Genomic DNA, 12298 nt, shown 5'->3' with positions numbered 1-12298 from the left:
CCAATCAAAGACACAAGGGATGGGTGGGGAAGCTAGCAATTCTAAAAGTACACCTGTGATATCAGGGTATAATGCAACCACAAAACAAAAGCTCTGGTTCTCTCTGAGGTAAATGCACCAGACAAACAAATGACCTTTGGAACTTAAGTTTGTCTGGTTGATATACACGTCATCACTCATATAAGCATAACAGGAGAAAACTGAACATAATTCTTCTAAATAGTTTACAAAGGCTCGGGGAGCAATCTACATAGTTTAGAAATGTTATACACACATTTTCAAACACACTTCTTTACGAATGAAAAAAAAAGTGTCCCCATGAATTTTGCAACAGCTAGTTATGTTGAGTTAAATTAACAAGTAACTGTATTCCCAGCACCAGAAAGATATAAAACCCTGAAAACACCTTAGAAAATATTTCTTACTGAAATGCAACCAAGAAATACTTTATCAAAAGATTTTACTGCATCTGTGCTTATGACACCCTGGAGATCAGAAACAGTCTGTGCAGGGCAAGACAACAGGGGACTTTGACTTCCTTAAATAATCTGAAAATGCTATCAAGAGGTTTTTTTTCTCTCAAACAAGCTTTTGCCAATTTAAGCTTTCATCTCAAGGGATGATAATTTTGCATAATTTTTAAGATGAGACGATCTTTGTTTTCATGGCTGACAGGTCTGTTACTGAACTATGAATGACTGTTTTATTACTACAGTATCGTTTGAGTATAATAAAAGGGAATGCTTTAACCTCTGATGTCTTCTCATACTACTGGATTTTGTAGTTAATGTACATTATAAATAAAATAATCCATTAGATATTAAACCAATGCACCAATTAAACCAAACTTTCACTGCTTTTACTTGAACATGGAGGGAGGGGGGAATGTCATCAAAGCCATCTCAGGAATGGTCCTATTTAAGTCTCTTTTAGCTCTGTAGGCTATGGACATCTCTCTACAAACACTTTCAATAAGCCTATTTTCAAGTACTGCAGAGCTCATATAATTCAGTATGTTCATTTGTGATGCTACTGAAAAGGCTCTCCGGAAAAACAGTTCTTTCATTTTTTTAGTAGCATGGATTTGGATTTATATCTCATTGCCATATATTCCTATTGTATTTGATATTAAAGTCTTGTGATTTCCTAATCCGATTGTCCTGAATCTGACCAATAGACAGAAGTATCTGGTCTTGCTTGTCAGAATGGACTTAAGAGTATTCTGGAAGTTTCCATTAAATACACTCCATATAATTTGGCCTGAAAAACAGTCACTGATAGGAACTGGATCAAGGCCAAAGTGCCTCTTCCCTTATTAGAGTTCTCCTGTTCCCTTATTAGAAACATTCCATGCAGTCTGAACAGGGAATAATGATAACTACCCATACTGAGCCTTTGTATTTTCCTTAAACCAACCTGGGGGGAGGGGAGATTTCCAATCAGGGAAATGTATGTATCTGGAGATGTGTAGGCTGAAAAAGAACCCAGAAAATATTAAGGGGGACATCTTCTCAAACTCCTCAATGCTACTGCATGTCCCAGGGTAATCTGTGGAGAACATCCATGAAGTCCTCCAACAACTCCAGAACCATCTCCAAATTATCACTTGCCTAACTTGTTTACAACGTCTTCATCTTTCAAGATTTCACATGACAAAACAGTCCTGTGGTTGTGCCTTTAGAAACATCAATGAAGATATCTGAGGAAATTCAGGCCACAGTGAGTGATGTTTCAGATATAATTCTTTGCATATGAGGAGCAAAAATTTGGACAACATTGCTTCAGCACTGGCTTCTGTAATTTTTCCATTCCAAATGTTAACTGAATAAATGGCTCAACCAAAAGAACAAGAACAAATGAATTTTTAGTACCTGTGCTTCAATCAAATTTTTACTGTAAAGGTTTCTATCTGATCTCACAGCTTCATAGAGATTCTGCTGCTGTTTTAATTTTGTCTCAGATTCTGCTATCTGCTTCTTGTAGTCAAATATCTGCATTTCTCGCACTTTGATATCTTCCATGTGATGGAGGACCTGTTACAGAAATCAAAAAATTAGCACAACAAAATTTTCCTCTCATGATGATCAGCAATCTTCCATATAAATGTAGCTGTAGATACAAAAATGTCAGTCCAAATAGAAAAGAGAATGGAAAACATTTCATTGCAAATACAAAAACAGAATAAATAGACAAACTAAGCTCAGAGAATTCAAGAAATGGCTACTCATATAACTGTCAAACTTATGAGATGATGCCAAAAAGTATATGAGAGCTTTGCAATAATTGAAAGATATTTATGTTCTATAAACCTCTTTGAGAGGAGAAAAGAAATCAAAATTATTTGTCTGATTATGCTGTTTTATTATTATTATTATTATTAATATTATTTAAAGAAAACAGGCATCTTCTGTTGCTACCAAGCCTCCAATTTGGTATATCTTCTCTCTTCCCTGACACCTTGGCCCTGAGAAGACCACAAAAACAGTTTCTGGTCATTCACAAGACCAAGGCCAAGAGAAAAGGGTAGGATTGGGTACAATTCTAAATAATTTCATCACGCTAGTTGAAGATAATAGCAACTCCAGAGAAATCCTGCACCACACTTAGCCTTAGAATTTTAATTATCAATTATTAAATTAGAGTACATTTAGCACAAAGGATCTGATTGCCATAGCACTTAGCAGGCTTTAGAAAGAACTCGGCCAACATGAGCATTTCCCAGTAAGAAATGGGAACTTCATTGGACAGAAATTTGGCAGAAGTTACTCTGATCTAATTTGAACTGCAGGAATCTCCCACCTAAACTTTTATTCATTCTTAGACTGCCTACACACACATAGCCTCCCCCATCTGAATACCTTCCCTGTTGCTTATTTGGAAATATCTGCAGGAGCCCCTCTTCTTCATCTTTGGCCAGTCATATGGCATACCTCACCTTGTATCCCCCACTGCATTCTGGGCTGGGAGAGAAACAAATCTTTGGTTTATAACTCAAGCCTTTGGACCTATAACGAGCCATATACCCTGAGATGTAGCACCTCACCATGCCTTGTCGCTCCTATGCTCTGTTCTATCTCTGACTGGCCATGTTTCTTTTGGGTGTGCTCACTCGACATCCCGCAAGTGTGCTTTTGACCTACTCCAAGCCACTCTGAATTTGTGTAGTGGCTTAAGTCTCTATGTGCTGCAACGCTGGAATACTCCTATCCATTATTGCCAACATGGATTCCTGGTTCCTTGACTAGTGGATAAGACCTTTTCCAGACCTGATGAAGGGAACTTTGACTCTCAAAAGCTCATACCTTGGAAATCGAGTTGGTCTTTAAAGATGCTATTGGACTCTTCCCTCAAATGGAATCAGCCAAAAATGGACCCCTCTCCCTCTGAGTCAAGAGATTTTATCATCTCTGTCTTCCCACTCCTTGTGGTCAAAGATTTTTTTCCTGAAATCTCCAAGAAGTTACAATTTAGCCTCTCAACGCCCTTTGTTTCTCTTCTAGCTGTCAGATTCCCAGTTAAGGTGTGAGCTGATCATTTCATTGTAACCAGCTAGGAAGACAATTAGCATTTCCAAATCTTTGATAGCTGGTACTTGGCAAGGCTTGGGAGCAACTGACTTTCCCCTTCCTGTCTGTCTTCCACCAAGAAAGAAAAAAAAACTTTTTAAAACTGAATGTGGGGATTGTGACAAGACCAAACCCCAACATAAAATGCATTTCTTCCTATCTCACTTTGGCCATGCATAAAAAAATAAGAATTTTATCTTGGCTATAGAAGGGAAGAGTATAAAAAAATAAAACTATGGTCTTACTGTATTTTTATAATTTTTTGTGAAGCAAAAAAACCCCTCCTTCACAACTACAATTTCTGCTTAGAAAACATTCATCATTGCACCTAGCTCTATGTACAGCTGGATACCAGAAAGGGAAGTGACCAGCACGAGACTCCATATCCCTACCATGAAGGCATTCAGTGTGTTTCTAAGAAATATTTCTTTCAGAAATGTTTAAATGTTTGCTATGCACAGTTCAGTTTCATTTATCTAAGTAATGCGGGGGCGGGGGGGAACAAACTTTTGAGTAATGAGGAATTCAAATGAATAGGAGTGATTTTTCAGTGGTGTTATTGACAGCACTACTTGACACAAACATAATGAAATTTGATCTTCTAGTATTTCAAATAAACAAGGTAAAGAAAAGTTTTGTTAGCAGTCCTCCTGATTGGATAGTAATAGAATAGGCAATAGTTATTAGAATTTGTCCACTATAGCTTTCATTGAGAACTAGTATTCGTGAATCAATGTTTTTGTACCTTCAAAGGAAGAGAAGGTGTTAATGTTTAAGAACAGCTGCTCAGTAATGCCAGAGCTTGCAGTCAGCTCAGCACCATAGTCCCTAATGAAAGAATTCAAGCAGAGCTGATATATAGTAGGGCCTTTCTGTGTGATAGCTTTGGGGCAAAGGCTTAATTAATTGATTACTCTACTAGGTATCTCTGACCAAGTCGGGAGATAAAGCACATCTAAATATAGAAAGTTTTCTTACAGCAGCGATGATGGTGCTCCAGCGCATTTGTCGCTGACACCAGAGAGGCTTAAAAACTGCTTACAGGTTAAAATGAAAGCCGAGACCCAGTTTATAGTGTAGCTCCTACATTTTCTTTTTTCTTGTTAAAAACAAGTTGCCAATAGTAATAAAAGTGAGATCAAAATCAATAATGTGTATTTCAAAGCTGAAGCCTAGCTCAGCAATCGTTTAGAATGGATCAGAATTAGAAAGTAGGTCACTGAATGTGTTGGAAGCTTGGAAGCTGACGAACAAATGTACAATAATAAACTAACTACTTGACTATGTTTTCTAAGGTAGCACTTTTATGTCTGAGGCTGACTCTGCCTTTGTTAGAATTTTTAAAACCATTCTACAGGAGCAAAACTTCCCTATGCTTTTTCAGTTCTCAAACTGTATAGCATAGGTCTATGAGAAATATTTTATGAGGAATTAAAACTTAATGCTTACTGAAAATATTTAGGACAACAATCCACTTAAAAGGCTGGGGTCCTCTCTTCTTTTTCTGAGACATTGGTGATACTAGTCACAGCTAATTATAGCGTATTGAACAAAGTGGACAAAGTTTCTCCTAGGAATGGCTGAGCCAGAAAAATTCTGATTCTTTCAGGATTCTCCAGTTTGCAAATATCTTTGCTCTACCTCTTCCTTAATTCTTTTTTTAAAATCAACCTTGAATTATTCTTCTATTCTAGTATATTTGATCTATGCTTGTTTTTGACAACTTTTTTTAGAGGTCTGTTCCTTTGCCTTTTTGTAACCCATTGGAATGTATTCCATTATCAATGTACCCCTTCTCCAAGGAACTTGTTTAGTGAATAGTCTGGTGACAATAGGCTGCTCATGTTTACCTGTTGTCTAAATTTCTCCCCAAATGGCAAACTAAAAGAAGGAATGTCAGTTCTTCCACTGGGAATTAAACTCTAGCTGCCAGAAGCTATTTCTTCTGTCTTGCAAAAAGAGTGTCTCCCCTCCCCACCTGTCTTGTCAACCACAAAAGAAGGCACAGGATCTCCAGCAGGCAGTCAAAATCAGACTAGGCTGAAGCAGATCTTCAGTGAAGGAGGTGGAGCTGGGCAGAAGAAGCTGGGTAAAAGGGAGCTGTCCAGACCAGGACTAGCATGCATTAGGATGGAGAGAAGTTGAACCAGCAAAGGCTAGGGCTCAACAAGGCTTACAGAGAGAGAGAGAGAGAGAGAGAGAGAGAGAGAGAGCTGACAGTTACACCTGTTTCTGTAGACAGAACTGGCCCCTGGATCCTGAAAATATCTAGAGTGGTGCTCTCCTACATGACACTGGGATGCAGGACAACTTGAGTTGCCAGGCATGCACTTCCTAGTCCACTTGGGGTCTTTCTGGTCTGCCTGTTCCATTGCCTCTTGAACAGAAGACTGAAGTGGGTAGAGGAAGCAGGAGGCCTTCCCCTGTAGGCCCTGGGGAGCAGGGAGCCTTAGGTATAGCAGGGACCATAAGGGGCTCATTACCCCTTGAGGACTCTTCCTCCCCAATCAAGGTGGAGCCAGGGCAGGTCCTTACACCACCCAGGCATGGTTTTTTTTTACATTCTTTTTCTCTTTAGAAATCAACCTCAGTCAACAGAGCAATAGCTGATTTTTCTACTATATTGTACTTTCTTGTTGGTAACATCTTGAGTGAACTTTAATTCTCAGGCAGGCACCAAAGGTTGCAAACTGATTCCCTGTGCAAAACTGCCACTAGAGCTGTTTTGTGAGCTATTGGCAGGCCTCTCTCTAACCAAAATTTGAATAATAGAATCAGAGCACAACGAAACTCAAGGTTAGTTTATGTTTCATTGCAATTGTATGTAAATAAATGTCACTGGCCATTGCCACTCATAAAAGAGGCTGCATTAAACAATCTTTGCTAAAGGTTGCCTATCTTTTGTAACAATCCACAGGCCATAGCACAGAATAGTTATAAAATTCTATTATGGATTAAAAGGGCCTGAGACACTCAGGTAAGGTAAATAAAACCAGACGATTTCATTTAATTAACCATTAGTATCCCAAATGTGTTCAAAAAGTGCATCAAATCATGACAGAAGAGGACCCACTGCTGCTCTGTGCCATATATCGATCTTATTATATGCAGATGACGCACTCCTTCTATCAAGGACCCCGTTGGGTCTCGGTAGGGCACTTGATAGTTTTGCCACCTATTGTGAAAAAGAACATCTTTCTATCAATTACGATAAAACTAAAGTTATGGCTTTTGGTAGGTGCCCAAAAAAGAGAACGCTGTTGATGAAAGGGAACAGAATTGAGCAAGTCAATAGATTTGCCTACCTCGGAGTAGTGTTTCAGGAAAACGGATCTAATGCGGCACGTTGCAATTTGAGAGCAGAGAACGCTGAGAAAACTATGCATGCAATACTGAGATTCTTTCATGCTAAAGGGGGTCTTTATGTTCCCGCTGCACTGAAACTCTTTCAGGCTAAAGTAATAGCTCAACTCCTGTATGGCACTCCTATTGATATCTCGGCAACGAGTCAGAAATCTCTAGAAAGGATACAATCTAAATTTCTGTGTGCCATTCTACAAGTCCCTCCAGGTGTCCCTAACTCCCTCCTTCGTTTAGAAACGGGATTAATGAGAATTGAGGCAAGGATTTTGTTGGCTTCTGCTTTTCAGTGGCTTAAAATTTGCAGGAACCCAAAGGGCCTTCTTCTTCTTGCAATACAAGACACCTACCAGCCGAGATGGCTGTATATGGTTGAGGGAAGTCTGAAAAGAGTGGGCCTCTCTATCGGTACCCTTCTAATACAAACTATCGACCAGACAAAGCTCACAATTAAACAAAGAATTTGTGATATAGAACGCCAACAAGACCTAATAAGATCTCCTGGATTTAGGGCTCCTGAGGCGACTAAATTTAGTATGAATATGGCCCAGTATCTCAAGCTCCTAGATTTTCCCTCCCATAGGAGGGTTTTTACATTGGCCAGATGTAGTGTCATGCTTTCAATGACCTTGGAGGGGAGATATAAAAAGATTCCATATTCTGAGAGGATCTGTCCCTGCCCCCTAGCTGAGGTGGAAACCATGGGACATGTTTTTTTTGCGCTGTCCCCTCTATAAAGAAATTCGAGTTCAGACGATTTTTCCAATTATAAATAGAGCTGATACAGTGACGGACAGTGCATGTTTAGATAATCTATTAAAAGACTAATCTTTAGCCTCTACTAAGGCAACAGCTAAATTTTGTGCAACAGTGATCAAATTACGCAACAAACACCAACCAGGCGTATCTGGGCTTTAATTCAGACCACTTTAGGAGGTTACCATATGGTGGCTGTTTAAGATCTCTGCTTCCTAATTTTAAAGAGTTTATGCAGAGCTATATTTATGATAACTGTTATAAGATATGTGATGTATGCTAATTAGATTTTATAGTATTTATATTTGTACTATTTTAACTGAAGTTTTAACTTGTATAATACCAAATAAGGGAATGTCTTATTTTACTAGTTTAAAGCTGGTTGTGAACCGAAATAAATAAATTCAATTCAAGCCCCTTGACCCACTGCTGGTACTTTTTTAAAGAGCCATGATGCCATAAAGTCATATAAATGGCTCAATTTCTGTCTCTAAATCCGTTAACACTTCAAATAAATTATCTGCACAGCACCTTGCTCTGAATCCCAAAACAATGTTTAAAAAACTTTTACAATAATTCTGTTGCTAATTTTGCTGTTGACATATTGGTGTGATAAAAAATGTGGGGGTTTGGTACAAAGGTTTATTCTATTTGTTGATGTTGGATGCTTTTTCTTTGTTTTAAATTAATCTTGTTCAAGCTTGCTTGTTAAGCTGTATGGAACAGGAAGATATAAATATTTCAAGTTAAACAAATAAATTAATAAACAATTGAGACATTCAATGCAGACTCCACGTCAAGATCTGAAACTGTGAATTGTTGGGCACCATAACGATCCTGACCTGAATACTAGTCTTCCTTATCCCCTGCGGGTTCTAAAATTTCAGAAAGCACTGTTCATACACCTTCAAATTTTTCTGCAGAGCCATAATGGTTAGAAGAACCTTTTTAAAAGTTCTGAATTTTCAGAACATTAACTGATAATACAAGATTCTGTACTTGGGTGAGACTTGAAGACATAGAACACAAAGAAGCCTAATTATAACTCCTAAAAACATCAATAAAATCCTTGTAGCACTGAGAAAGCCTTGAAAGCCCTCAACCATAAAGTCAAGAACTGAATGGGGCATCTTATCAGTTCTGAAAAGCAAAATTAATTGTTCCCATAAACACCTGAGCCTTACCTTTTGTGTGAGCTCACTAGCTTCATTGATATAGCGGTCTCTCTCCTTCTCCAGCTGAAAGATTATCTTTCTCTGTTTCTGAGCTTCATCCTTAAAATTTTGAATTTCCTCTTCCAGATTCTTCTTTGATTGTTCATGGAGCTTAACAAGGTTCATCTGCTTTTGAGTGACACTGGCAGCTTTGAGCAAATTCTGGAAACACAAGGCTGAGGTGGTCACAATACACATTTTTGAAGTCTCCTAATGTTATTTTTATTGAAAAGGAGCTGTGTGTGTGTTTCTACTCCAACTTTCACTGCAAGTGGAAAAATAGCTGGGGGCACAATATGAGCTCGGAATGGACAGAGTGAGTTATGCAACCACTCCAGACATTGTTCACCCATTCTCAGCTGTGGTGTTTTGTAGCTGTTTTACAAAATTTCAAGAGACTATTACACACAATTCCTGTGTAGCAACTAGTTTGACCAACTTTTTCTAAGCATTTGGAATTGGTACACTGCACCTAGTTAATGTTCACTCCCAAGATACAAGACAATCCATTTTAAATATACACATTCACTATAGACAAAAGTTTACAATGAATAGAATCAGGCAGCTTTTTGCTACATAGGAATGACTGGGGCTGTAATCCTGCACCCAACTGTCTCCTTAAATTCCACTGGAGTTGATAGCATATATGCACTCCAACTGTGAACAGCTGCATGTTCACATTATATATTATTTTCGTTACATGATTAGCAGCAACTATGTCCAGAGGATCCTTTTTTCAATACAGGTAAATTATCCGCATCATGTTATTTGCTTGAGCTTATACTACTTCCTCTAATAGGTTTTAAAAAATACAGAGAAGCCCTTTTAACATCCAGGGCAATTCATTTTGGAGAGAAAAATATACTACTTCCCTACTGAACAATGCTAGTGAGAAAAGCCTGGAGCTTTCATTATCAAATCAAATCCTGTTCACTAATGTCCCAGTATAGTGGAAACTAGTGCTATAAAATTAGAAATAAAAACTGAATCTGTGCGTGGCTTTTGCTTGCATTCTTACTTGAATCACATTCATGCTGAACTGAAAATGAACATCCCGCTCCGCAGTGCTTAGTTAAGTACAAAGAGAGGACAGATCTGTTTTCCAGAATTAAAAGTATAAGTTCACCTTGTTCAAGATATCCCTTTCTCTCACAAGTTCATCTATAGCTTTTTTATCAATTTCAGCTTGCTTTTTCGCAGTATCCAGCTCTAAAACACAAGAAAAATGCAATGTTCAGATTACCCAGCTTGAACCAGTCACGACACTTCGGAGTTTTAAAAACTTATTTAATTGCTCAATAAAGTAATAGTGTCCCTTTTTTAGAAACTTAATACTTAAAAGTGTGGTAGCTAGCTACATGATGGAGAAGCTGTAGAGCAAGTTAATTTATTTTATTCAAAACATTTCCAGGCAACCTTTTGATTCAACTCAGGGTCCCTAATGAAGCAAACATTTTAAATTGAAATATGTCAAACATTAAAACATGTCAAACATTAAAAATAGCATTTTAAAATAAAATATATAACATATTTATAATAATGTAATAAAACACATGAACACATAAAAACACACAACTAGGGAGGAAGGCTCACAAGAGTTAGTGAGGGAACACCAAAAAAACAAAAAGAAGTCTTCATCCGCTGGTAGAAGACAATGACAGAGGGAAACAGATGAATATCCCTGGGGAGGAAGTTCCAAAGTCTTGGCACCAAGATCAGGCTTGCCAGATCCCCTACTGTAGTGAGGGATCCCCCAGCTTCTGCTGCCTGCCACTGCATACTTAGCGGCAGGGGAAAGAGGAACCTGGAAAGGGTGGAGGCAAGCCTGAGGCACACATGCAAAGTGTGCACGCGCCCAACTGTCACACCAGAAAAGGATGTAATTTCCAGCATGACATGGAAGTGACTGGTCGCACAGGGAGCCAACTCTCTAAAACTCAGCCCCAAACACTAAGTTTTGGGCCAATTTTTAGAGAATTAGCCTCTGGCATAACCCACCACTTCTGCATCACAGTAGAAATTTTTACAGTGCAATGGGTGGGCACAGAAGAGAATTAGCCCCTGGCATGACCCACCGCTTCTGCATCAAAGCAGAATTTTTTCTGAAGCAATGGGTGGGCACAGAAGTGCGCACTTTGTATGCAGGGTAAATACCTGTCACCCCCACGGCCCACATCATCCCCCAGTTTAGCTCCCAGGGGACCTGGGGACCCTGACCAAGACTGAGAATGCCCTTTCTCAGGTTGCTACCCATCTAGCCACAGAGGCATCTGAAGTTGTGCTGGAACTCTTTGAACCCATAATAGGGACTGAAATCAGAAAGTTATGTGTTTATATTATAAAACACTCTTCAGGAATCTCAAGCAACATATTTGATATTTACAACTCAGGCATTTAAACTTCAATTCAGCCACTATACTCAGATCAAGGGGTGTGCGCTTTGGGTTTCCAATTCGGGTTTTTAACCTGAATCGGGCTAGATTCAGAATGATTCGGTATTTCCAAATTGGCCTTAGGATTGCTGAGCCAATTCAGAAATACCGAAGCAAAGCTTTCTGAAGTGCTTCAGAATGCTTCGGGTAGAGCAGCAGCAGCCACAGCACTTTTCTTGCTGTCTAGTGGCCTCCCCCGGATCAGTGAGCCATAATGGGCAAGCTGCTGCCCACTGGTGTCACTGCTACTGCTGGTTCCTAGTCAGTCTGAACTTCCCATCTGCTCCTTAATATTTCAAAACAAGCAGGCTTGTCCTGCTATGAAAATGTAGCAACCTGTTCTTTCCAATAACATGTAAACGTACCTTAGGACATATAGCGAATGGAAATTTGTTTACTTTTAGCGTTAATTTATACAACCCCCTTTCTGCCCGCTACAGGCACCTAAAGTGGTTAATAATTAAAAAATCAAATCAAATAACATAACATTAAATATACTAGAACTATCAACTCCTAAAAGAGCTATCTAAAACACAGGCACAAAAGCATTGAAATTACCAACAGTTAAAACAAAGGAGCATTAAATAGAACCCATTCAATGCCTTCTGGGATTTTTTTAAAAAAGTCTTTAACCTGTTCCAGAACTCCTGAAGACAAAGTGAGTCTTACCTCCTTGGAAGGGAGTTCAATAGCATGAGGGCAGTTAATGAAAAGGCCCCCTACAGGTCCCAAAAAGCTGACTTCAGACAAGGCAAGTTTCTATAGGAAGACCACATCTCTTAAATTCAGGGCTTGCACAGGTTGATATGGGTTGGGACTATCCTGCAGATACCTTGGACCCTCATCCTTTAGGACTTTAAAGTCAAAATTAGCACCTAAAATTGAGTTACAGGAGAACTGGCTATTTTTGTTCTTTGCAGTGAATTCCCATTAGAACTCTCCTTTGAACTGGCTAACACTTCTCATTTAT

The 12298-nt window shown here is 38.9% G+C and overlaps 1 protein-coding gene across 1 annotated transcript in view; it reads right to left on the bottom strand.

Annotated features, from left to right (window-relative positions):
• CFAP58 (cilia and flagella associated protein 58) overlaps positions 1–12298 on the bottom strand; it is a 144924-nt gene that overhangs the window by 99221 nt on the left and 33405 nt on the right. Inside the window, exons 8-10 of the mRNA XM_054983438.1 lie at positions 10023–10105; positions 8867–9058; positions 1872–2033 (exon numbers count right to left, since the gene is read on the bottom strand). Of these exons, the coding sequence (XP_054839413.1) occupies positions 1872–2033; positions 8867–9058; positions 10023–10105 (437 nt within the window). The remainder of the gene's footprint in view (positions 1–1871; positions 2034–8866; positions 9059–10022; positions 10106–12298) is intronic.

Source organism: Eublepharis macularius, chromosome 6 (assembly GCF_028583425.1).
Source record: "Eublepharis macularius isolate TG4126 chromosome 6, MPM_Emac_v1.0, whole genome shotgun sequence".
Lineage (NCBI taxonomy): Eukaryota > Metazoa > Chordata > Lepidosauria > Squamata > Eublepharidae > Eublepharis > Eublepharis macularius.
This window is presented reverse-complemented; position numbering and strand designations above follow the sequence as displayed.